The sequence below is a fragment of the Myotis daubentonii genome, chromosome 1 (genome assembly GCF_963259705.1).
Source record: "Myotis daubentonii chromosome 1, mMyoDau2.1, whole genome shotgun sequence".
Lineage (NCBI taxonomy): Eukaryota > Metazoa > Chordata > Mammalia > Chiroptera > Vespertilionidae > Myotis > Myotis daubentonii.
The window spans coordinates 186,258,871-186,284,691 of NC_081840.1; the positions used below are offsets into that span (position 1 = coordinate 186,258,871).

General features: G+C 41.2%; 2 protein-coding genes across 3 annotated transcripts in view; both read right to left on the minus strand.

Annotated features, from left to right (window-relative positions):
* Nucleotides 1-25,821, minus strand: part of LOC132218030 (growth-regulated protein homolog gamma-like) — a 110,918-nt gene that overhangs the window by 1,294 nt on the left and 83,803 nt on the right. The window contains exons 1-3 of one of the 2 annotated variants that reach the window (XM_059668693.1): nucleotides 610-805; nucleotides 367-511; nucleotides 166-249 (exon numbers count right to left, since the gene is read on the minus strand). In XM_059668693.1, the coding sequence (XP_059524676.1) occupies nucleotides 166-249; nucleotides 367-511; nucleotides 610-712 (332 nt within the window). In that variant the 5' untranslated portion in view covers nucleotides 713-805. Of the gene's footprint in view, nucleotides 1-165; nucleotides 250-366; nucleotides 512-609; nucleotides 806-25,821 lie in introns of those variants that run through there. The other variant, XM_059668665.1, reaches the window with a different exon arrangement.
* On the minus strand, nucleotides 4,865-7,093 carry CXCL2 (C-X-C motif chemokine ligand 2). Its single transcript, XM_059668706.1, has 4 exons — nucleotides 6,904-7,093; nucleotides 6,663-6,804; nucleotides 6,462-6,545; nucleotides 4,865-5,567 (listed from the first exon to the last, which is right to left on the minus strand). Exons 1-4 carry the CDS (start codon nucleotides 7,004-7,006, stop codon nucleotides 5,552-5,554), a joined length of 345 nt encoding a protein of 114 aa, XP_059524689.1. The 5' UTR covers nucleotides 7,007-7,093; the 3' UTR covers nucleotides 4,865-5,551.

Below are 25,821 nucleotides of genomic sequence, written 5' to 3' on the forward strand. Positions count from 1 at the left end.
CGGAAATGGCCCGTGCCACCAGAGCACATTCATGACGCTGGTGGCAAATCTAACTGTGAAATAATGACTTTTCACTCCTTCAGCTATACCCTGGGCTTCCCTGATTTAGTTTTCAGGAGGCAGAGGCCACTACCTGTCACAAATGACTCTAGTCACATGACTCACTTGTTTAACAGCTTGTTCACGAATTTCTTAACCAGGGGGGATGCGGGGTTGAGACAAACTTTCTGTCCATTCTTGAGAGTGGCTCTGCAGACAGAAGGGAGAACACAAGTGAGACAGGAGGACGGGCGAGGGTCAGGGTGGGGGCATCTGGGCGGTGGAGGTGACCAGGATGGTGGCAGCAGCAGAGCTGGTGGCACTTACATGACTTCTGTTCGGTCGCAGTGAGATGCTGGGGAAGTCACCTTCACACTCTGGATGTTCTTGGGGTGAATTCCCTTCATGGTCTCCAAGCACTGGCAGCGCAGTTCAGTGACCACGGTCTCCTCTGCGGGGACCATAGGCGCCGCTGCAGGGAGAACAGGCTCTTGGTTAGCGGGATGCCCCCAGTGGGCGCCCACCCTTCATCCCCTTTTCCTCCTTGGGCTCCAGGGGCTCGAGTCTCACCTGCAGCTTGCCGGCAGGCGGCGACCAGGAGCAGGAGCAGGAGCGCGGCCCGGAGGAACCCGGGAGCGCGGGGTGCAGCAGAGGCGGTGGCGGTGCGGGCCATGGGGCTGAGCTCGGAGGATCGGTGCTGCGGTGCCTGGAGTGTGAGAGTTGTCAGGAGAGCTGGTGGAGCGAGATCTGTGGCTCCCCAAGACGGGCGAACCCCTTTTATCCATGCTCGAGGCGGAAAGCTAGCAGCCCAGGGCCTGGGAAATTCCCGGACTTTGCAGGTCGTTCCCGGTCGCAGGGGGCGGGGAGGAGGGATGGTTGAGGGAGGAGGACCCGGGGGTGCGGCCCCGCCTGGCCTCCCCAGGGATTTGGCTGACTCTGCGAGGTTCTCTTTCAGCCCAAATCCCCAAAGCGGGAGCGAGTCTCTTAGTAAGAGCGATGTCACTTATTATCGGAGACAGGCACCCATGGGGAACGTTAATCTAATAGCAACATTTCAAAAGAATGTGTGCAGGGGAAACAACTGAATTTTCCCTGTTACATACGCCTAAATATCTTCTGGCTTGACGATTTTATTTTCCTTTGCGCAAAGGCACTCTTAAAATAGAGCTGTCATCTCAGATTATACAGAATATTATACATAAAATTGTTCATCTGGTATTTTACAAGCACAAATAAGTTACACTTTGTGTTATATCAGCGGTGAGGGGATGACCAATGTCAAAAGTTCAACTCAGTGTTTAATCTAGGACAAAGTGTCCTAATCCTATACAGTTTCCTTTCTCTGTGAAATTCTGGAACTTCCAGAGAGATCGTGCCACCTCTTGTGCTTAGAGGGCGTTGATTAATCCAGGAACTAGGAGCTGCTGACTGGAGGGAAGGTTGCCTTGGGCTCCCGGGGTCCACAGTTTCTAGTTTTGTCCAAACCCACCAAAAAGTCAAAGGGATCACAGCTAGTCTCTCCTGTTTCTACTATAAAGGCATCTGATGATTCCAGCCATCCATAATTGCTTAAATTCATGTCAATGATCTCTGAGCACCATCCAGTATATCAAATCTGGGCATTATTCTGAGGCTTTTAAAATAATGGATTTCAATATAAATTTTCTCTTTCCATTTACTTAAGATTTGTTTAAAACTTTTGTGGATAAGAAAAAGCTAAAGGAGTTCATCACCACCAACCCAGCATTATATGAAATGCTGAAAGGTATTCTTTAAGAAGAGGAAGAAAAAAAAGGAACTCTTACCATTTGCCACAGCATGGATGGAACTGGAGATCGGATAAATACCACATGATCTCACTCATTTGTGGAATATAATGAACAACATAAACTGATGAACAAGGACTGATCCAGAGACGGAGAGGCATTGATCGGACTGTCGGGCCTTGGAGGGAAGGTAGGGGAGGGTGGGGGGAAGGGGGAAAGATCAACCAAAGGACTTATATGCAAGCATATAGGCCTAACCAATGGACACGGACAACGCGGGGGGGGGGGGGGTGAGGGCATGAATGGGGGGGGATAGGGGGTAACGTGGGGATAAGGACACATATGTAATATCTTAATCAATAAAATATATATTAAAAAAATCTTTTGTGGAAGTAGTAATGAGTAATTGCATTACATATAATATAAACTGAAGAAAAAAGGAATGCCAAGATTACAAAAGAATATCAATAAATAGATATAGGAAATGAGGAAATGTCTTCATGGAAATATTCTTTATCACAGTATGAAAACAGCATGATGACCCTGTTTTGATGCTTCCTGTATAACGAAAGCAAAATTTGGGAAGTTGAGAGATGAGTGATAAACCACAGCAAACATATCACATGCTATGAAATATGCTTAAATATTTCAACATTTTGAAATTTGCCGACACACTTTTTATGGTCCATATAGTCTCTTTTTAAAAATGTTCCTTGTGTTTGGGGGGGGGGGGAAGGTGATTTATGCAATTATTGGGTGAAGTGTCTTTACACATCGCTCAGGCCAAGTTGGTTGATCATGTTGCTTAACACTTCTATACTGTTATTGATTCTTTATTGTTTTGCCTATTAAGTATTTAAAGAGGTTTGCTAGAATCTTTAACTATGGTCAATGTTTCATCTATTGCTCCTTTTAGTTTCTCTCCATTTGCTTCATATATATTTTTAAAATTTTTAAAAATATATTTTTATTGATTTTAGAGAAGAAGGTAGAGGGATTTATAATATAATATATTTTAAATATATTAACTTAATCCTCTAAGAGGGAGATAGAAACATCAATGATGAGAGAGAACCATCGATCTCCCACAGTGGGCATCTAGCCCTCAACCTGGGCATCGAACCCTGACCTCCTGGTTCACATGTTGACCCTCAACCACTGAGCAATGCCGGCCTACTTAATATATTTTAATAAATGGTATTAGGTTCATAAACTTTTAGAATTATTTGTTTCTTATAAAATTGCCCCCTTTTTATTTTGAATCATCTTTCATCTCTAAGTCTACTTCTTTCTTTGTGTCCTAATATATTAATCAGGCTTTCATTAATATATAAATTAGCCAAAGTGTTAATAATTTATTTCAATAATAGATTAACAATTAACAAGTAATTAATACATTAGTAAATCTATACTAGGTTTCTGTCAGTTTTAGCATGATATAACACTCAATTCTTTTAATTTCAAGTTGTCTGGGATCTAATATTTAAAGGGTGCCTTTTAATGCAGCATACATTTTTTGTCATGTTTTTGTAGTCTGTATTTAAAAAGTAAAACAAATTTCAGTTTTAATTGGAATGTTTGTTCTGTTTAAATTATTTTAATTTTTACCATAGTTGGATTTCAGTCTACTGTCTTGCTATTTTATCTGTCCTGTCTTTTTAAAAATAAACTTTAAATTTGAATAACTTCAGTTTATGAAAAAAATGTATAATTATAATTCATTTATCAAAGGTGGGTGGTTAACATTGGTACATTGTTATTAACTAAACTCTAGTCTCTTACTAAGATTTCACAACATTTCCATTGATGTCCTTTTCCTATTCCGGAATCCAATCCAGCATACCATATTGGATTTAGTCACCATGTCTCCTTGTCCCCTCGGATCTGTGACAGAGTGTCAGTATTGTCTTGTTTTTCATGACTGACAGTTTCAAAGAATACTTATTAGGGATTTTTTAGGATGGTCCTCAGTTTGGATTTTTATGATGATTTTCTAATGATCATACTGAGGTTATAGGCTTGGGGAAGAATACCATGGAGATGAAGAGCCCCCCTCTTCACATCATGTGGGGGAGTACATAGATTCCCATAACACAACTGGTGATAATAATCTCGATCACATGGCTATCTACAAGTGGTATCTGCCAAATTCTTCACTGTAATGTTATTGTTTTTCCTTTTTTTCTAATCTCTTCTTTGGAAGCAAATCACAAAGCCTGGCCCCCACACACAGGGGGAATTACTAGTAAGTCCCACTTTCACAAGGAGAGACACTACTTACATTATGTACGGGGCTTCTTCACAAAGATTTGTCCCTTTTCTCTTGCACCACCTGTTGTTTTGCTCCTTTATTTCTTTGTTTCTGACACCTTTTATAATATTCAGGTATTTTCTTATATTCCATTGTATCTCCTTTTTAGATTTTTATATCTAAAGTTTTGCATTTCTTTTCGAGAGGTTGCCCTAAAAATGCCGATATATCTTGCCACATTACAATTTTCCTAAACTTAATGCTTTTCTCTAACAATTGAAGAAATATATTATAAATCCATTCATCTCCCTATCTGCCCTTTGTGTTATTTTTGTCATGTATTTTACTTTAGAGTGTGTTTTACCTCTATAGATAAGAATGGTTATTAATATTATAAATAACACAAATTGTTTGAGTGTTTAGGAGGAATCTACTTTTTCACCTTTTGCGCCCAGCCTCATTAAAAAGGAAAAATTGCATACTTGTTTGAAAAACCACTTACCAAGCACATTTAATAGGAGCCCTTGTTAAGATATTTATATAAACATTCAGAAGTTTGTAAAGCGCTAATTTTAAATAATGAATTGATCAGTGTGAAAAACAGCTGAATGTATGTAAAACTAGGCTTCTCAAGGTAGGTGGGGAAGGTAGTGTGTCAAATATTCCTTCATAAGTAAGAGAAATGTAAGGGAAAGAACAGGCAGGAGTAGGCTTAAAGTTAGGCATGACCTACAATCCAACTGTACAACACCTTGGGCATCCGGCGGGGAACCAGAGGTCAAGAAGAATAAAACAAAACTTAAACATGTTGTATTTTGTAAAACTTTTATTTTTAAGCCATTTGTAAAAATGTAACAGTAGTTTTAACTTCTCTGTTCTAAGACAAAGAGAGACATTGCATAATAACATTAACCAAGGCATTATGCCTTACAATAAGACAAAGAGAGATATTGCATAATAACATTAAACAAGGCATTATGCCTTACAAGCAAGACATAAAATGTCCAAAGGAATCTTCAACATCAAATGTTGACTGTGTAACAAAATAGTTTCAATAAATAACAAGTGACATTCTTTTAAACAAGTACAAAAACAGATGTGCACACACTTTCCCTGACCCCAATATTGATCTACCTCATTGTCAAATTGCTTAGATTCCCCCCTCCCATACACCCCCCTTCACTTAATAGTCTCCCAATAAATATTAGTTTCATGAGACACTTAAAACCCCTCATCTTCAAATTAAATAACAATCAGAACTGAGTTATGTTTGATTAAACACATTCACATGTTTCACACCTTTAAATACATTAAAATGTTAAAATACAAGCTTTGAAAATAAATACATATATAAATAAATAGATCTCTGGTTTAAAAAACAACAAGCACAGTAATCCCTTTCTATTTGTTGATGAAACCCAGCTGTTCCCATCTTCATTTCAGTCCTGTAAGAGCAGGGACCTCCTTTCAGGAACTGCCACCACGAGCTTCTCTCTCAGTTGGTGCTGCCCCTAAGTTGAGAAAAGGGTTATTGTTACAGGTGTTACAGAAAGCCCCTCTTCTCTCCCAGGGCCCCTGGAGCTGGAGGAATGGCTGCGTGCAGACCCTGGCCAAACCCTGCACCCAGAAGGCCCCACTGTGTCTTCTACCCTGCACAGCAGACAGCTTGCTCCTTTATTGAGGAAGTGGGACTGTGGACTCAACTTTATTATGTCATTCTGGGCTAAAAATGTACATGCATGACTCCACTTAATCCTCATACAGTACCTTTTCCCCGAGGCTCAAAGGGATTAAAAATCTTTCCCAGAGATTTTAGACTTGACCTTAGGGTGGTCTTGCTGTCAAGTCCCTGCCCTTCACCATTTAACTGCCCAGGCCCATGTGGTCTCAAACCAGGGATCCCACTTTTCAGTGTGAAAAACAGCTGAATTTTATGTAAAACTAGGTTTCTCAAGGTGGGAGTGGAGGGTAGAGTGTCAACTATTCCTTCATGAGTTAGAGAAAGGAAGGGGAAGAAACAGGCAGGAGTAGGCTTAAAGTTAGGCATGATCGCCCTGGGCATTCAGCAGGGACCCAAAAGATCAAGAAGAATAAAGCAAAATTTAAACATGTTATGGTCCTTAACGGGTAAGAGGCCGTTTAGCATCATTGGCTGAATCTATTTAGCTTTATAGGACTACACATTCACCCATACGCATTAGAATGGGGTGGGAAAGGTGGGGGGATAGGGATGGGCGCACTGGAAATGTCCCGTGACACCAGAGCACATTCATGACGCTGGTGGCAAATCTAACTGTGAACTAATGACTTTTCACTCCTTCAGCTATCCCCTGGGCTTCCCTGATACAGTTTTCAGGAGGCAGAGGCCACTACCTGTCACAAATGACTCTAGTCACATAACTCACTTGTTTAACATCTTCTCCAATATTTTCTTAACCACGGGTGATGCGGGGTTGAGGCAAACTTTCTGTCCATTCTTGAGAGTGGCTCTGCAGACAGAAGGGAGGACACAAGTGAGACAGGAGGGCGGGCGAGGGTCAGGGTGGGGGCATCTGGGCGGTGGAGGTGACCAGGATGGTGGCAGCAGCAGAGCTGGTGGCACTTACATGACTTCTGTTCGGTCGCAGTGGGGTCCTGGGGACGTCACCTTCACACTCTGGATGATCTTGGGGTGAATTCCCTTCATGGTCTCCAAGCACTGGCAGCGCAGTTCAGTGACCACGGTCTCTGCGGGGACCATAGGCGCCGCTGCAGGGAGAACAGGCTCTTGGTTAGCGGGATGCCCCCAATGGGCGCCCACCCTTCATCCCCTTTTTCCTTTCTGGGCTCCAGGGGCTCGAGTCTCACCTGCAGCTTGCCGGCAGGCGGCGACCAGGAGCAGGAGCAGGAGCGCGGCCCGGAGGAACCCGGGAGCGCGGGGTGCAGCAGAGGCGGTGGCGGTGCGGGCCATGGGGCTGAGCTTGGAGGATTGGTGCTGCGGTGCCTGGAGTGTGAGAGTTGTCAGGAGAGCTGGTGGAGCGAGATCTGTGGCTCCCCGAGACGGGCGAACCCCTTTTATCCATGCTCGAGGCGGAGAGCTTGCAACCCAGGGCCTGGGAAATTCCGGGGTTCGCACGTAGGTCTCTGGAAGGCGCGGCCCCGCCCAGGAGGTGCGGGTTTGCCTGACGTCCGGAGGTGACTTGGGGACTCTGCGAGGTTCTCTTTTCGCTCAGATCCCCAACGCGGGGGGTGACTCACTGTCAGGCTGGAGCTGCTGCCTGCGAGGGGTGACGGTGGGCGCCCAGTGACCCCAGTGCCCTGGGCGAGAGCGTCAGACCTTTAGAACCACGTAGAGGCTAAGCCACTTCTTTAAGGGAGACAATGACTGCTTTCAAAGAAACTTCAGTGGCTGGGATTGAAGAGAAGAGGGGTAGGGCAGCCTCTCTGACCTATCTATCCTCTTTTCTTTTTCTTTAATGTAAAATGTTATTTTATGTTTATTAAAATATTTGACCGATGCCCACATGGTCTAATGATTCTCTGAAAAGGAAACATTTCGAAGTTTGTTTTCTTACACGAATTTTTAAGTATATACCTCTGCGTCGTAAGTATAACTGTTAAACAATGAGTTGCACATATTTCGAGTGAATACTATTCTGAATGTGGACATACATAGGCACCCATTGCACCATCAACCACCGCAATCAAAATAATAAATATATCCATCATTCTTGAAAGTGTCCTATTAGCCCTTTACAGTCTTCTCCCACTTCCTGTCCAATTGCCTTATGTTGAGGCAATAACTGATCTTTTTATCATTATATATCATTTTGCATCATGTAGAGCTCTTTATAGATGATTAATGAAATTTACATTTCTGTCTGAGTTTCTTCACTCAGCATAATATGTTTTCTTTATATACTTTTAACATTTTCAATTACAGTTTACAGTCAATATTTTTGTATTAGCTTCAGATATACAGCATAGTGGTCAGAAAATTGTGTAGTTTACAGAGTGTCTACCCCACCCCTGTTTCAAGTACTCATCAGGCTCCATACATAGTTATTGAGTATTATTGACTATAGTCCCTATGCTGTCACTTATACCTCTGTAACTATTCTGTCACTACCGATTTGTACTTCTTAATCCCTTAACCTTTCTCACCGACCCCTCTAACCCCCGCCCTTCTGACAATTGTTAGTCTGTTCTCTATGAGTCTGTTCCTATTTTGTTTGTTCGTTTAGGTTGGTCTTTAGATTCCACATATAAATAAATAAAATCATATGGTATTTGTCAGTCTCTGACTTAGCATAATACCCTCTAGATCCACTCATACTGTCATAAAAGGTAAGATTTAATTATTTTTTTATGGCCAAGTAGTATTTCGTTTTGTATATGTACCACCACACCTTTTGTATCCACTGGTCCATTGATGGGCACTTGGGTTGCTCCCAGATCTTGGCTGTTGTATGTAACACTGCAGTGAACATAGAGGTGCATATATTCTTTCAAATTCATGTTTCAGGTTTCTTCAGATATATTCTCAGAAGCAATTTGCTTGGTCATAAGGCAATTCCATTTTTCATATTTTTTGAAGAACCCCCACACTATTTTTTATAGTCGTTATACCAATATGCATTCCCACCAACGATGAATTTGGGTTTTCAATTTTTACATATCTCTGGAAGAAATGTGCTCTTTCAAAATACATCTGTCTTCTCAGATTGAACATAAGAATGTTTGTTTTATTCCTGGTGTCTTTGAGCTCAAATAAAATCACACTTAGTGTCACGTTTTTCTTCATGGCACAGGGGGGTAGAATGAGGGGGGCAAACCATTGAAGAGGTTAATTCGGAGTTTATTTGGGATTAACAATGTTGTAATCCCTCATCTTCCCTCTCTTTGAAATTCTCGGACTTTCCCAAATCTCCTAATCCAGAGAGGAAGGAAGAGAGGGACATCATCAATTTGTTGTCTCACTTATTTATGCATTCATTGGTTAATTCTTGCATATGTAAGGGCACATGTAAGGAACAAGTTCTATGAGTCACATTGTAAGTAATTTTGTAGGTAATGATTTTTGGCATGCCTCATCCTTTTGGCTGCTACTGAAGATAAATTGAAATTGTGCCCTGACTAGAGATCAAACCTGAAACCTTGGTACAGTATATTGGGATGACACGCTAACCAACTGAACTACCCAGTCAGGCCACCTATCAATGTACTAATTTATATTTCTAAGAATGACAATAAAGCATTTCAAAATCTGAGTATATGAAGCCATCTCATTGGATACAGTTGGCCCTCCATATTGTTGATTCCACATCCTCGATTCAACAAACCTCAGATAGAAAAAATATATATTTTTAATGCTGCTGTCTTTGTTGACATGTACTGTATAGCTACCATGGTTGTGTCTGTACTGACATGTCAGGAATTTTTCTTGTTATTCCCTAAACAATACAGTATAACAACTATTTACACAGTGTCTACATTGTATTGGGTATTATATGTAGTCTAGAGATGATATAAAGAATATGGGATGATATACTAGTACACAGGTTATATGCAAATACTATGTCATTTTATAAAAGGTACTTGAGCAGGGTGGGAAGGGCGTGTCCTTGAACCAGTCCTCCACAAATATGCAGGGATGACTGTGATTCACTTTTCACCATCAATATCTCCGTGTGGATTACATTGTAGATGGTTTAAGTTGCTTCTCCAGGGAGGATGCAGGCCTCTGGGATGGGCGACATATTCTGCCAGTGCCGTGAGAGGGCTGCATGTGCAGAAAGTCGTCTGCCTTGGGAGCAGAGAGTTCGGTAAAGCTGTCAAGGCTAATCCCAGCTACACATGTACATGCCATCTAACTATATGACCATGGACAATTTATTTAACTGTCGCTGTGTTCTTGTTTTCCTTCTGTAAAAGAGAGCCAACACTAGTGCTAACATTTGTAAAACATTAGCAAATATTAGTGCTGTATAATAGTTGTTAAGTAAACACAATAGACGTAGTGTTTTTCAACTTTACTGTTCTGGACTAAATATTTATGTCTTCTAAAAATTCGTTTGTTGAAGCCCTACACCGTGATAGTATTAGGTGATGGAGATTTGGGGAGGTAACTCGGTTTATATTAAGTCATGAGGACAGCATTATTGCATTTATAAGAAGAGACAACCAGAGAACTTCTCTCTCTCCTCTTTCTCTCTCTCTCTCTCTCTCTCTCTCTCTCTCTCTCTCTCTCTCTCTCTCTCTCTTTTTATCTCTCTCTCGGACACAGCAAGAAGACAACTACCTGCAAACTAGGAAGGTTCTTACCAGCTCCTAAGTCTGCAGCCACTTTGATCTTGGACTTCCAGCCTCCAGAACTGTGAGAAATTAGTGTTTGTTTTCACCCAGCATATGGTGTTTTGCTATAGCAGCCTGAACTGATTAAGACACTTACCTAAATAGAAGCACTCTATGGTGAATCTTTATGCAAACAGAAAAAATAAAATCAAATAAACATATTCTCATTTATTTTTAAAATTTTTCAGCATTAAGGCTTTTTGAAAAGCAATGCACCTGTATTCTTGGGGAATCTTAGAGTAGACTTTTAAAATTCAAGGCTTGTTTAAAATTTTAGTTTCAATCATTTCCCGTATAAAATAAAAAGAAAATACTCACCAATCTACTTCTGGGAAAATATTTGCTGCAGGCATTAACAGCTGGCTGCCCAGACAATAAAAAGTATTATCTGTAATTATTACCAGACCCAGCCCAAAGTGTTGATGTAAACAAATACTCAGAAAGAGTACAATTTCAATTTATCTACAGTAGCAGCCAAGAGGATGAGGCATGCCAAAAATCATTACCTACAGAATTACTTACAATGTGACTCATAGAACTTGTTTAATAATCAAAGTCATTTGCTGTCAGAAAGGAAGTAAAATTTTTTTCTCCTTTCATGACATCTCATTTCCATGATTTAATTTACGACAACCCCATACTAAGGAAATTTTAAGATGCCATGAAGCCTACTCTGATAAACAAATTGTTAATTTTTTTAAACATGTGCTGAATGCCACTTTTATATGCAGAAGCTGTAACTTCATGCACTCACTAACCCAACAAAGTTACTTCTAAAATAGGAGCTCAAGTTATTAAATTTCATTCTACCCTATAATTTTTATTGTACCTTTCAGATTTGACTACCACAATGTCATATGCCCTCAAAACCTAGTGTCACTGTTGCATGTTGAGCCAGCAAGAATGTTGCACATTGAGACAGCATGGCTCAGTGGTTGAGCATCAACCTATGAACCAGGAGGTCAGGGTTTGATTCACAGTCAGGGCATATGCCCAGGTTGCAGGCTCAATCCCCCGTGTGGGGCATATGAGAGGCAGCTGATCAACTATTCTCTCTCATCATTGACGTCTCTATTTCTCTCTCCCTCTCCCTTTCTCTCTGAAAGCAATAAAACTATATTAAAAAAAATGAATAGGTATATATGGCTCTGCTTTATCTTGACTTGCCTTGAGAACTTTGTTGACCTAAATACCACCTCTCCCTCCCCATTTATAACAGCAATATTTGTTGTATAATGGTTCTGCTTTGGAGGGAGAAAATGAAGATGCCTTAACATGTCACTAGATCTCAAGATCATTCCGTCTCTCTGACAGCATTCAGTTAATTATCATTGTTAACTTCCTCTTCTAATCTCCACTACATCTTCTATTTCTTCCTGACACCACCCTTCCACCTTCTTCTTAAAACAGAACCCTGGTTTTCCTTTGGAAATGCTCACCCCTGCTCTTATCAATCCATGTGATTAAGGTAAGAGGACTTTAATTCTGAACTCAGGAGGGTGAGTCTGTGACCCTAAGCCAGCATTGGTCCCTCTTTCCTGCCTATACTCTTGCCCAGGCCAATATGGGTTCAAAGTGAAGTCAATACGTTAAGATTGGTGGATTCAGAGACAATGCCAATCGTGTAGGAATGATGGGAATCAATAGACTCTTGCTTCTTGCTGGGATTGCTAAAGTGGTGAGATAGAAATGGAGTCTTGCCATTGATTAGGGAGAGCCTGCCTGAGAACTGTGTTGTCATAGAAAAAGCACAGACCTGGCCCGTACAAACATAGGATTATTGGGGACATTGTTTGAATATAGCTTTGTCCTACCTAATCCATTAACTTTCCTTGTTATTTGGCAATGGGTTATCTTTTCCTATTAATCCAGTTTGAGTCATGTTTCCATCACTCACTGTTAAAGAGCCCTGGAAAACATATTTCATTTTTCATATTGCTGCTAAAATTATCTTTCTTCACTATTGCAATCATTCCTTCACTTCTTTTCTCTATCTGTTCATTTACAAATTAGCATTTATGAGTTTGGGATCTAGTTTGGTTTTAGGAATACAAAAAGCTCTAAGATGCATTCAACTACCAACAAACAGTCTAACGGGAAAGGCAGACATATAGAAGGAAAGTTGTAAAGTAGCCTGATAAATCCCATGATGGATATAACCAGGATCTGAACGAGCACAGAAGTGGGATACCTAACCTTGTTCCTCAATGGAGTGGGTCGAACTCTAAGGGAACTTTAGAGAATTTTCTGTGGAGGTTTCTCCTGAGTTGAGTCGTAAAGGATAGATGAGATCTTCCCAGGTGAATGGAGAGATTGATGTGTGGGGGGAACATTTCAGAAGGAGATGACCAAATGATCAAAAGCATAGAGGATAGAATGAGCATAGTGTCTACTAGGAGCAGCTGCCAGTTGTTTATCTGAAGCTTCACCTGTGAGGCAGAGAGGGGGGAGAACAAGAGGTAGGACCCAGTCACTGAAGGCTGTGTGGACCCTGTTCTGAATCAGAAACCAGTTCAGATGTAACCTCCAGAACTGGAATGCTGTTAGATCCATCTCAAGGTGTTTCTATGACTCTATGTACAGAAATTTACCACTTACTAAGTGGTGTGCGGGAGGCTCAGGGTAAATAACAGACTTGGTATATGGCAAAAATGAGGAGATAGAGGACATTCAATTCAATAGAACCTTCACTAAGCACCAACTATGTACAAAATGCTATGACAGCTTTCATAAGATATAAAAAATTGAATAAACTCCAACTCTTGACATTCTTCAATATCCATCCTATATACTCCCTATACATGTTAGCTAACTTCTGTTAACTAACTTCTGTTATAAGGATTCTGATGATCTGAGCAATTTTCAATTATTTAAAACTAGGGGCCCGGTGCACGAAATTCATGCACTGGGTGTGGGGTGGGGGGGAGTGTCCCTCAGCCCAGCCTGCCCCCTCTCACATACTGGGAGCCCTCAGGCGTTGACCCCCATCACCCTCCAATCGCAGCCTCTGGCTGAGGCGTCCGGCCCGGGCAGCGTGGGCTCCACTTTAGGCCCAGGCAAGGGGCCCCTAGCTCCCGGGACTGCCAGCTTCGACCGTGTCCAGCTCCCATTGCTGGCTCCACCCCTACTTCCTGCTATCACTGGCCAGGGCGGAAAAGGCACCTGATTCTCTGATCATGGCTGGGGGGCAGGGCAAAGGCGGCCCCAGGGCCGCCTTTGCCCTGCCCCCCAGCTCTTAGCTCCCCCCTGGGTTTCCGATCACTGTCAGTGGCAGGGGGCTTCTTCCTGCTTTCCCTTTCGCCTCCCTGCATTGTGCCTACATATGCAAATTAACCGCCATCTTGTTGGCAGTTAACTGCCAATCTTAGTTGGCAGTTAATTTGCATATAGCCCTGGTTAGCCAATGAAAGGGTATCGTCGTACGCCAATTACCATTTTTCTCTTTTATTAGTGTAGATCATTTCAAGTTACACTAAGCATCATTAGAAAATATTGGCTTTGGACAATTTTTAAAGGATTTTTAAAAGTTGCTCTAAATTAGGTTTTCATCTCTATCTTCTTAAAATTGTTTTGTAAATGTTTATGGAAGCAGCCCTGATTAAATAAATACTACCATGATTATATACTCTAACAGTAAGAAACAGTGGTATGACAAATTTACAAAAGTGAACTAAACACAGGATAAAGGGAAACTCCTCCATAGAAATAGTGTTTCTTATAAGAAGATGTTTTTGGAGAATAAAAACATCATGATGATTTTGGTTTTATGGAAGCAAATTGAGGAAGTCAGTAAATGAGTGTATAAACCACTAATAAAAATGTCATATGAATACAATGTCACAATATGAATATAAGCTAGAAGAATTATGAATAAAGAATAAATAACTTGATTTTTCAATGTTGTTCATAGTACATTTTCTAATGTTTTATACTATACATCCACATGTATTTATAAACCAGAAATACTTTTATTTTTGTTTTTATTCTTCTTGACTCTGTCCATTTGTACATGCATTTTTCATTTTTTTTTAAAAAAATATATATTTTATTGATTTTTTACAGAGAGGAAGGGAGAGGGATAGAGAGTTAGAAACATCAGTGAGAGAGAAACATCAATCAGCTGCCTCCTGCACACCCCCTACTGGGGATGTGCCCACAACCAAGGTACATACCCCTGACCAGAATCGAACCTGGGACCTTTCAGTCTGCAGGCCAATGCTCTATCCACTGAGCCAAAACTGGCCAGGGCTGTACATGCATTTTTTAAAAACAGAGACACAGCCTGGCTGGTATGACTCAGTGGTTGAGCATTGACCCATGAGCCAAGAGGCCATGGTTGAATTCTGATCAGGGCACACAGGCTTGATTGGGTTGCGGGCTTGATTCCTAGTAGGGGGCATGCAGGAGGCAGCTGATCAATAATTTTCTCTCATCATTGATGTTTCTATCTCTCTCACCCTCTCCCTTTCTTTCTCTGAAATCATTAAAAACATATTTTTAAAAAGCACAGAAACGGCACTTAAAAATAATAAAATATATCACAAAGAAAATGATTGTTTGGTCACAAGTAATTAAAACCATATTAAACCAACATAAGCAGAATGAAAGCAATGTGTGTGTGTGTGTGTGTGGGGGGCGGTATTTAGTATTTATTTGATACATACAGAGGACTAAGAAGGAAGTTAATACATGGCCAGGGCAGAAAATAGCAAGTTATTACCTGGGGCTGGATCTGAGAAATAGAAAGTCAGAAAACAGCTTATTCGTTCTGTTTTTCCTGGACCATACAATTTCTCATTACAGCTTTTCTCATTGTATCTCCTCCTCCTCCTTCTCCTTCCTTCTTTCTCCTCCCTTCTTTCTCCTTCCTTCTTTCTCCTTTCTTCTTCTCCTTTTGTCTATCTACATCCCATCAGCTTGCAGCCAACTGAGACATTTTGACTCCTTCTAAAGTCTTAAAAACAGTCCTCATAGGATCATTATGAAAACTAAATCAGTTCACATTTGTAAAATGTACTTGAAAGTAAACACTATATGAAAATAATATAATCATGAAATAACTAAAATTAAGAATAGCTTTTATAAGTAAAGGGAATAAGTCATACATAAATTTGTACTTCAATAGTTGAGGTAATCAGTTTTATTGACTGCTTATATTTAGCAGATGGAGTACAGGTGGGTTAATATTCTTTACTATCAAGAAAGTAAAAGGAGAAAATGGTGACGATACAGAAAGATTTTGAGGACGAAGGAGGTAAGTTTAGGGATCATCATAGTAAAGTAGGAGGATTGGTCATTTGCTGAGTGGCCAGGACTAATGACAGGGCTGGTGTGAGAAGTGCCAGGGGTTTTGGACAACAGTTTTTGAAAGTTCAAAAGCAGTTGACTTTAATGAACAAAAAGGTTGCAAAATATCAGGAAAAGCTCAACTAGGACTAGAAAGTATCAAATTACATTGATACCAATCAAATTACACTGATACCATGATTTAATTTCTTCAGCAATATTTTGTAACTTAGGGATAAACACAGAGAAAGAGAATGGGAGTAAGCAAGAATGAGAGGTTAGTCTGAGGTGAACTATGTTGAGAGTCATTTGCGGACTTGACTAACCAGAGTTCAGGCTGATCTGGAAGGTGAATGAAGCAGGATAAGGATGATAAGCTGGAAAAAATGGTGATGGTGGGAATCTTTGAGGGACTTTCAAGTCTCTATGGATAGTTAGTATGTTCAGTGTAAATTTGAGACTAGAAAAGTTAGAAAGATAAAAGGGTGTGGTCTCAGAAGGGCCTTTCAGTATCTGTAATCTTGAGGCATCACTCTGAATTCAGATAATGCTGTCAAGGGTAAGGGTCTGCTTGTGAGTGACAGTGATAGTGTGTCTTTTGAAGAAGTGGAGGAGGTTAAAGAACAGTTAGGACCGATGAGTGGAAAATATGGAGGAAAAGGGAAAGAGGATAGCTTGATTATGTATCACATATGATACGCTCTCCATTTAAGCTACTTACATTTACTTAATATTATTTAGTGTGCACATTTTACGAGATTGTATGATTGTGATTGGAAGATGTGGCTGGAAAGATGAGTGGAACTCTTTGCATGATCCTGAAAGTTCTCAAACATACTTCTAACTGGAAACACTGTTCATGGTAATGACATGGCAGGAGATTATCATATCTGTAAAGTACTTTATGAGCTTGGAAAACAAGATCAGGGCAGTAATCTGGTTATCAGTGGCATTATTTCTCATATCAATGCTTGGTATCCCAGCATCAAAAAAAAAATCCTTACCAAAATTTTGTATTAACCACATTACCCTCCTTATGGTTAAGATTTGAAAAAAAAATAATAAAATAAAATAAAATAAAAAGGACCTGGAGAGTATTATGCTAAGTGAAACAAGCCAGTATCACATGATCTCACTCATATGTGGAATCTAATGAACAAAATAAACTGACGAACAAAATAGATCCAGAGACATAGAAGCATGGAACAGACTGATTAATTTCAGAGGGAAGACGGGTGTGGGTGTGGGTGGGGAGAGATTAACTGGGAATTTATATGTATGGACACATACAATAGTGTGGTAAAGGCTTAGGAGGGTGGGTGGGAGATCAAGGGGGGTGTCAATGGGGAAAAAATAAAGGGGACATCTGTATTACTTTAAACAATAAAGACATATTTTTAAAAAAGATTTGAAAAAAATTAGCATCTGCTATGTTTGGCATTTTCCTAGAATGTAGATATACTGGGTGGGGAGGCGGGAGGTAAAGTTTGCTCCTCTAGAGGAACAGATCAGAAACACAAGCAAATAATTCTAATAGATTTTAGAGTGAGATTTGATGGAGGTTGGGATATGGTATTTTAGAATTGTGGAACAGAAGACAGATTAGTGAAGGCTGTTGATGACTAAGATTTAGTCCTAACTCTGTTTATGCTTGGTGATTCCTTTGCTTTCAAGTTTTGCTGCCAACCACACAAAACTGGACACGGGTACAATCCCTTTGTTATGTCTGATTCGGTGAAGAAATAAATAATTGACATGGTTATATACTATGTTTATTTATTCTTATTTTTTTTACACACACAAAAAAGAAGTTAAGACAGCCTCTCAATTTCCAGATACTCTGTACACTTTATCGTCTTATAAACATTGTGGTTGACAAGCCTTTCTGGCTTTTAAATTTGATTCTTTTGGGAAATGTGGTTTTCATTCATTTTGCTAAATTGTTCTTTACTGACTATAGCACTGGATTGTGGTTCTGCTGAAGAAATAATCTTGTCTGTGGTGTGTTTAGTGGGTTGTGTGTTAGCTCAGGGATTGTGGCCATTGCTGTTTGATAATGATGTGTGTTCTGGGGATAAAACACCAAAGGAAGGGAAGGAAAGTAATATTTCCTAGGTCCCAATTCTGGGTCAGGTGCAATGCCTGAGCATTTCATAATGTAATTTTAATAATTGGTAATGATACTAATACTATGAGGTTGGTATCATTATTCTCACTTTATAGAAGCAGAGAATCTGGTAGAGGACCTCAAAAGTGTAGTTAAAATTCAAACTCAAAACTGACTCAAAAGCTCATTGGCTCCAAGTCAGTCTTTCTCTCAACAAGGAAAGAAGGTATTGAGGAATCTGATTTCTAATGAGTGCATTTCATTTTTTAAACCCTCCTAGAAAACAATGCACTTTAAAAAATATTTAATCTAGTTTATACTAGGTACCAAACAGAAATGTGGGGACAATGACAACTACTAGCCCCAGAGTGTTGACAGAGACTATCCTACATACCATGCCACTTGAACTCCAAACACTTCACCCTATAGAGTGCCCAGAGACATCCAACACTAGGTCAGAATCTGATAATCAGACTGAAGGTAGGTGATAGGCAGGGGGCGTAAAGGGCCTGGCTGCTCTATCTCTATAGACTTTCTAAGCATCTTGGATGGCACTAACAAGGACATCAGCCATCAAAGCGTGGCTCTGTCATCAAGAAACTACAACAGCCCTGACTGGTTTGGCTCAGTGGATAGAGCATCCGCCTGTGGACTCAAGGGTCCCAGGTTCGATTCTGTTCAAGGGCATGTACCTTGGTTGTGGGCACATCCCCAGTAGGGGGTGTGCAGGAGGCAGCTGATCGATGTTTCTCTCTCATCGATGTTTCTAACTCTCTATTCCTCTCTCTTCATCTCTGTGAAAAATCAATAAAATATATTTTTTAAAAAAGAAACTACAACAGTGTTTTTGAACAACTCATGATGCATTAGTAGGTCCTAAAATCAATTTTGTGGGTTTCAGTTTTTTTTAAATATAATGGAATTAAATACAATAGGATAGAATAAAAAGAGAATCTATATATAAAAAGCCTAATATGCTGTCTGCCAATCGGTTACAACCGCTCAACCAGTTGCTATGATGTGCAGTAACTACCAGGGGGCAGATGATCCGACTGCTAGGTTAGCTTGCTGCTGGGGTCTGGCTGATTGGGACTGGGCGAGATGGGCTGGACACACCCTGGAGCCTTCCCACAGTCCCTCCCTGGCCTCTAAAATATTTATTCTAATTAATTTCCTTTCAGTGTGCACAAATTCATGCACCAGGCTTCTAGTATATGATAATGCATCACATACAATTAGCTTAAGTATTATTTTGTGAAACTTTTATTATATTCATGAGTAACTGTATAAAACTAAATTATCGATGCACAATATGTAGAAAAGGAACTTCCACAAGCAAAATATCCCTTCAGTGATTTTGTTTCATTGATTGAGGTTGTGACTAGATAATAAGTTCCTAGTTTGTAAACACTAGCTGCTGAGAATTTCCAGTCAGGAAAAAAAAAAAAGTTGAAGTAATGCCATTTTGATTTCCTCACTCTCTGAAAGTTTGCAAAGACAGAGAGTAACAATACATTGTTGTACAACCTGTACTTTTCCCAATAGGAATGTTAGCTTCTGATGCTCTTGTTGATAAGAATGATAGCTTCTCAATGTTCTTAACAGAGTTCACCTGTAATTAAGATTTGCATAAAACAAAATTTGTTTTGGTCCTCTGACCAGTTGGGTCATACTTACTAATTATATCCACTGAGGAATGTTTTTTGTGTGCGGCAGTAATTCAAAGGGAAATAAAGGAGAAAGTAAAACCATATACCTTACAAATGTATCCCACTTTCTAGTGTGTAAACTTTTAAAAAAGTCAATTGAAGTACTTTCATTTCATTTTTTTTAAAATATATTTTTATTGATTTCAGAGAGGAAGGGAGAGGGAGAGAGAGATAGAAACATCAATGATGAGAGAGAACCACTGATTGGTTGCTTCCTGCACACCCTCCACTGGGGATCGATCCCGCAACCTGGGCATGTGCCCCTGGCCGGAACTGAACCCGGGACCCCTCAGTCCACAGACCGACGCTCTATCCATAGAGCCAAACTGGCCAGGGCTCATTTCAATTTTAACACTTTTTGCTTATTTTCACCAAAACATCTCTGCTAATTGTCTGATTCAACCAGCTTGATGGAGACTCAGATATAGTGCCCACCTGTCAGTTCTGTGTGAAGAAAGGACTCTCAGAAAAGGAAAAATGGCCTCTGCCAACACTTTTGTTTATCAGAAAACTGTCTACCCAGCTCTCGCCCTGATGCCAAACAATTAGTTCTTCCCTGTATGCCCCTGGTTTCTTTCCAGCTTCTGCCGCAGCACTGGAGCTTAGAGGGAGGGAGTTGGAGTCAGTCAGTGTACCGGACCTTTAAGAAGAACTGTCTGGGACTACAGCAGCCCTCTGTCTCACTCAGCCATAATCCCTGCTTGTTTTTACATCCAGAAATTATGGGGACTTGTCTTCCTAGCAGAGGAACTCTGGGGTGGGTGGGGGAGGGTGGGGGGAAGCAGCTGATGTGGGGCTGGGATCCCTAACTCCTCAGGAGTACCTCTGTAGCCAAGATATCCCTCCCAATTTTAAACCACCACACATAGGTGTGGGACTAGCTCATTCTGCATCTCTGCCCCTCTTACCAGTCTCATTGTGACTATTTTTTAGAGTTCCTAGTTGTAGGACTTCCATTTAGTTAGATTTCAAGTGGTTCTGAATGGTAGTTCTTCTGTAGTTTCATTGTATTTTTGATGTGGTTGTGGGAGTGTGCAAGTACCGCATTTACCTACACTGCCATCTTGACTGGAAGTTGCCCCAATAATAAATTTTTGGTAACATAATACCATAATGGCATTGTTAGAAAAAAATCAAAGAATTGTTATCTTGCTTTCAGTGGTTCCTGAATGTATCCTTGAAAAGTTGTTCAATGGGAGACAGACCTATTTTTTAGTGATTTAAAAATCTGACTCTACTCACTTGTTCAAAGACAGTGAATTTGGTCTGGTTTTAAGCAATCTCTTCCACTATTAATGTAAAAACTACTGGTCAGTTACTTCAGTTTACTGAAGCACTCCAAGGTGTAGAAATTTCAACAGCAGGAAGTTTATTTCCCAACTTGCACTTTTTACTAAAGAGACATCAAATTGCTCATGAATTAATACATTTCCTGTCAGGAGACTTCCATAGTTAGGTCAGAAGTCTGAACTGATCACTATGTGTTTTAGGATTTGTATGCAGATGGCTGAGCCTCATATTAAATTCACAGGAACAATATCATTGTATTAAGTAGAGGGGAATCTGATCTTAGAGTAAAAATGTGGAGTCACATGATCTTGTCATCTTTGGTCATTAACTTTTGGCCACAGCTTCTTTATGACTGACACAGGAAATGCTGCTTTGTGGTTTGAACTACTTGTGGGGCTCATGGCTCAACAAACCAAAATATCAGCAAAATGAAATTGTGTTGCACAATATGCATTACTTACAGCACACAGTATTGGGGAAAAAATCAATGGGACTCAGCCAGCAGCCTCAGATCTGCCAGCCTCGAGTCCACTAAGAGGAGCAGAAATGAAGCAAAAGGGGAAACAGTCTGACCTTAGCTGTAAAGGGCAACAGGATGCTTGCAGACTCAAGGTCATGCTCTTTTCCTTCTATTGAAATGGCTGACCTGTGACAAATTTATGCAAATAGAAAATAATTTCTCGAAGACAACTTCTTTGTGCCAAATGTTCCCTGGCTTTTGTTTTTTTGGCCCAGACTGTGGATAATATTGGCTCATTTTAGAGTCTAGCTCTACCAATTTTCCTGCAACCTGAGGCCAACCAATGTTTATTTCACAGAAAGGAAGGCCAAGGCCCTACAAGCTGGGCTGGAATGAGAGAGGCCCCAGGGCAGGGTGCAAACACAAGGATGTTTCACTTGCATTCTTTCTATTCCTCCCTCTGCCAGGGCCTCTCTTCTGAGAATGACTAGTGTTCATTTAAGGAATATAAATTAACATCTAAACCTGGGAACAGAGATGCCTGGCATCTGAGGTGTGAAACCACTTTATTTTACCCAAACCCCCCACTCAAAACACTCCTCTTGATGAACAGGATGTGCACACTGACTCCCTAGAGTAAAACATAGCCACAGTTTCATTAACAGAAAAGCTCTTTTCTGTAATTGGAGCGTTATCATCACAAGGATCCTACAGGAGCTCATCCTTGGTAAGTGAGTGTTCCCACGCATTGCTTATGGTCATTGCTGTGCTCAAGCCAGCTCATACCAGTGGGAAATTGTCAGGAATCATGTTAGCCAGTTATTAATCCTTGGTATCATAAATTTGACCATAGTGGAAATGTTTATACCACACACAGCAAATTTGGGCTTGTTTTATTTTATTTATTTATTGCCTGTTTGTTTGTTTGTTTGTTTGATTATTTATTTATTTATTTACTTAGAGATGTAGGCACTACTCTTGAATTCTGAGTGAAGCCATGTGACTTCACATGAGGGAACAGGGCCACCCTATTAAAGAAAGCACAGAGCAACATGCACTTGCAAGTTAGAAATCATAAACTGATCCAGGTTTTGTAGTGCCTGAAGCTCACACATTATGGACCTGCTCTAAAAGGAAGAATACAAATTACAACATACAGTTAAGAGAAAAAATGAACATTTAGCCCTGGCGAGTGTGGCTCAGTTGGTTGGGTCACTGTACCATGCATCAAAGGGTGTCAGATCCATTTCCCAGTCAGGGTGTGTAACTAGGTTGTGAGAGTTTGATCCCAAATCAGGGCAAACTGGAGTGGGGGTGGGTGGGGAGAGAGGAATCCATCCATGGTTCTCTCTCACATCCATGTTTCTTTCTCTCTCCCTTCTGCTCTCTAAAAGCAATTTTAAGAAATGAACATTTAGATTGAATAAAAATAGAAATCATGGCAATAGCAAATACATAAAGCTGAAAAATACCACAAATAAAAAATGGGAAAATATGGTATTTGTGTATTAAATATCTGCCTGCAACACCTCTAAAATGTTTTTACTCTACATTTTGGTTACATGCTCTTGATGTCCTCTTCATTTAAAAATAATTTTAAAAGATAAAATTCTATACAAAAAATTGTTCATTTTTCTGTTAGGATGGTTGAATAAGATTGGTTTTTATTATAGATAGCTGGATGTATAAAGGATGCCACTCACATATGGATGCATTTACTATTTGTCATGTTCTACAAACAGGAATCATGACAGAGTCTACGTAACATGATTCTAGTCAAATAGAAAAAGTGTGAAAGGTATATAATTGTATACCCTGCATTACTAAGTATATCCCTGAAATGGGAGAATTTGTTTTGTCTAGGAGTGGTTGGCAAACTGCGGCTCGCGAGCCACATGCGGCTCTTTGGCCCCTTGAGTGTGGCTCTTCCTAAGCCTTAGGAGTACCCTAATTAAGTTAATAACAATGTACCTACCTATATTGTTTAAGTTTAAAAAATTTGGCTCTCAAAAGAAATTTCAATCGTTGTACTGTTGATATTTGGCTCTGTTGACTAATGAGCTTGCCGACCACTGGTCTAGGGTTAGCATGAACTGAATTCTCTGCTTGTCACTTTTCATTTTGATGATTGGAAGAATTTTCCCCAGATTCACTACTGGCTCTGTGTAGTTTAACTTCTTTCTCCCATATCTGCATTATTTTGTTATTGTGTAACTTAAGATGCATTCTGATCTCCTCATCAGAAACCTGGGTGTGTAGGCACAGTAAGCAAAGGGATATTCCTAGAGCTATTCTCACATCCGGATGGCTAGTAAAAACAGAACCACTGCTAACATGACAGTGAACTGGTAAAACATATATTTCTAAACCTAAAGTAAACTTAGATATTTCACCTCAACTCCCCCTTAGCGAGATCTCAAAAATGCCGGGGTCCAACCCCAGCAGGTCCAGGGGTCCCCAAAGGTGTGGACGGAGTTGGCGAAGAAGGAATGACACGGAGACAGCGTTCAGTTGATCAGCAGCCTAGCCAGGATCTCAAGCCAGGATCTCCAGCCAAGTTCTGGTCTGGATCTCCAGAGAGGTTCTGCTTAGGATTTCCAGCGAGGTTCTGTAGCCATGTTCCCTCGCTAGGTTCTCCAGCCAGGTTCTGTCCAGGCTCTCCAGTCAGGTTCAGTGTCCAGGTTCCAGTCAGGTTCTCCTGCCAATCTCTGTAGTCAGGTTCAGTCCAGGATCCCTTGCCATGTTCTCCCGCTAGGCTCTGTCTCTAGGCTCCGAGGCCAGTCCCTCTCCAGGATCCTCCGGCATGCTCTCTCCAGCGAAGTTCTTCTGTCTCTAGGCTCCGTGTAGGTTCTGTCTTCTTGATTCTGTTCTAAGTTCTGTCCCTTTCTGTCTTGTTACATCTGTATTTATACCAGTTGATTCAATCCCATCAATCTCTATTCCAAAGGTTAGGGCATTTCTTATCTCCATTCCAGGGAGTAAAGATTATGTAGCTTAAGCATGATTGTTCGTAGTTAAAGTGATTAATTACCCACCTGGCACTTAGTTAAGGGGTTTTATTCCCTCCCTAACTTCAGGGGAAAATCCCTACCTGGGGAAACAACCTTTCTCAGAGGTGACCTTGGTTAAAACACATAGTGCCAAGAAGGTGAGCAAACATATTAAGAAAAGTATGCCATATATGCCAGGTCCCTTGAAACAGCAAGCATGGACCGGCTCCCGGCACAAAAACACAGAATTGTACCCCTGAAACCTATATAATTTTCTTAACCAATGTCATTCGAATAAATTCCATTAAAAACACACACATATTTACATCCAACATCATCCAATACAAGGAGAAGTGTAAAGAGGGAAGTGAAAGTAAAGAAAATAAGCAGTACTACCAATTTGGTTAAAATATCTGACTTTGGCAACTTTTATAAAAATACTAGAGGCCTGATGCACGAAATTCATGCAAGAGTAGGCCTCCTCTCAACCCCCCCCCCCACCTCCCGCACCCACTGGTGGCACCAGCTTCCCTCTGGAACCCGGGACCCAGGCTTCCCTTGCAGCCCCGGCTTCATCCAGAAGGACATCCGGTCTAATTAGCATATTGTGCTTTTATTATTATAGATTATTATAGACTAGGGGCCCGGTGCACGAAATTCGTGCACTGGGTGTGTGTGTGTCGGGGGGGGAGTGTCCCTCAGCCCAGCCTGCCCCCCTCTCACATACTGGGAGCCCTCAGGCATTGACCCCCATCACCCTCCAATTGCAGGATCGGCCCCTTGCCCAGGCCTGACACCTCTGGCCTAGGCGTCCAGCCCGGGCAGCGGGGACCTGCAGTGGCAGCGGGGGGGCGCTGCGATCGCACGGGCTCCGCCCCTGCCCCTGCAGGATGCCTCTGGCTGAGGTGTCCGGCCCAGGCAGAGGGGACCCACAGCTGCAGCGGCCCCTCGATCGTGGGCTTCAATTTAGGCCCAGGCAAGGGACCCCTAGCTCCTGGGACTGCCAGCTTCGACCGTGCCCAGCTCCCATCGCTGGCTCCACCCCTACTTCCTGCTATCACTGGCCAGGGCGGCAAAGGCACCTGATTCTCCGATCATGGCTGGGGGGCAGGGCAAAGGCGGCCCCAGGGCCGCCTTTGCCCTGCCCCCCAGCTCTTAGCTCCCCCCTGGGTTTCTGATCACTGTCAGTGGCAGGGGGCTTCTTCCTGCTTTCCCTTTCGCCTCCCTGCATTGTGCCTACATATGCAAATTAACCGCCATCTTGTTGGCAGTTAACTGCCAATCTTAGTTGGCAGTTAATTTGCATATAGCCCTGATTGGCCAATGAAAAGGGTATCGTCGTACGCCAATTACCATTTTTCTCTTTTATTAGTGTAGATAAACTTCCCTAGTGCCCCTCCCAAAGCCAACTGGTAGCAGTTACAAATACAAGAGGATTCTGCCATACCATCAAAATAGTGAATCAGATCTAGGTCACTGGAATGCTTTTATGAAAAGTTCCCATTAGGGTAAGTTCGAAGAGGTTTATCTTTTCTTGGAACTAAAGTGGCATGCATTTTGCTCCAGTCAGAGGCCTATCTTTCTCTCTTT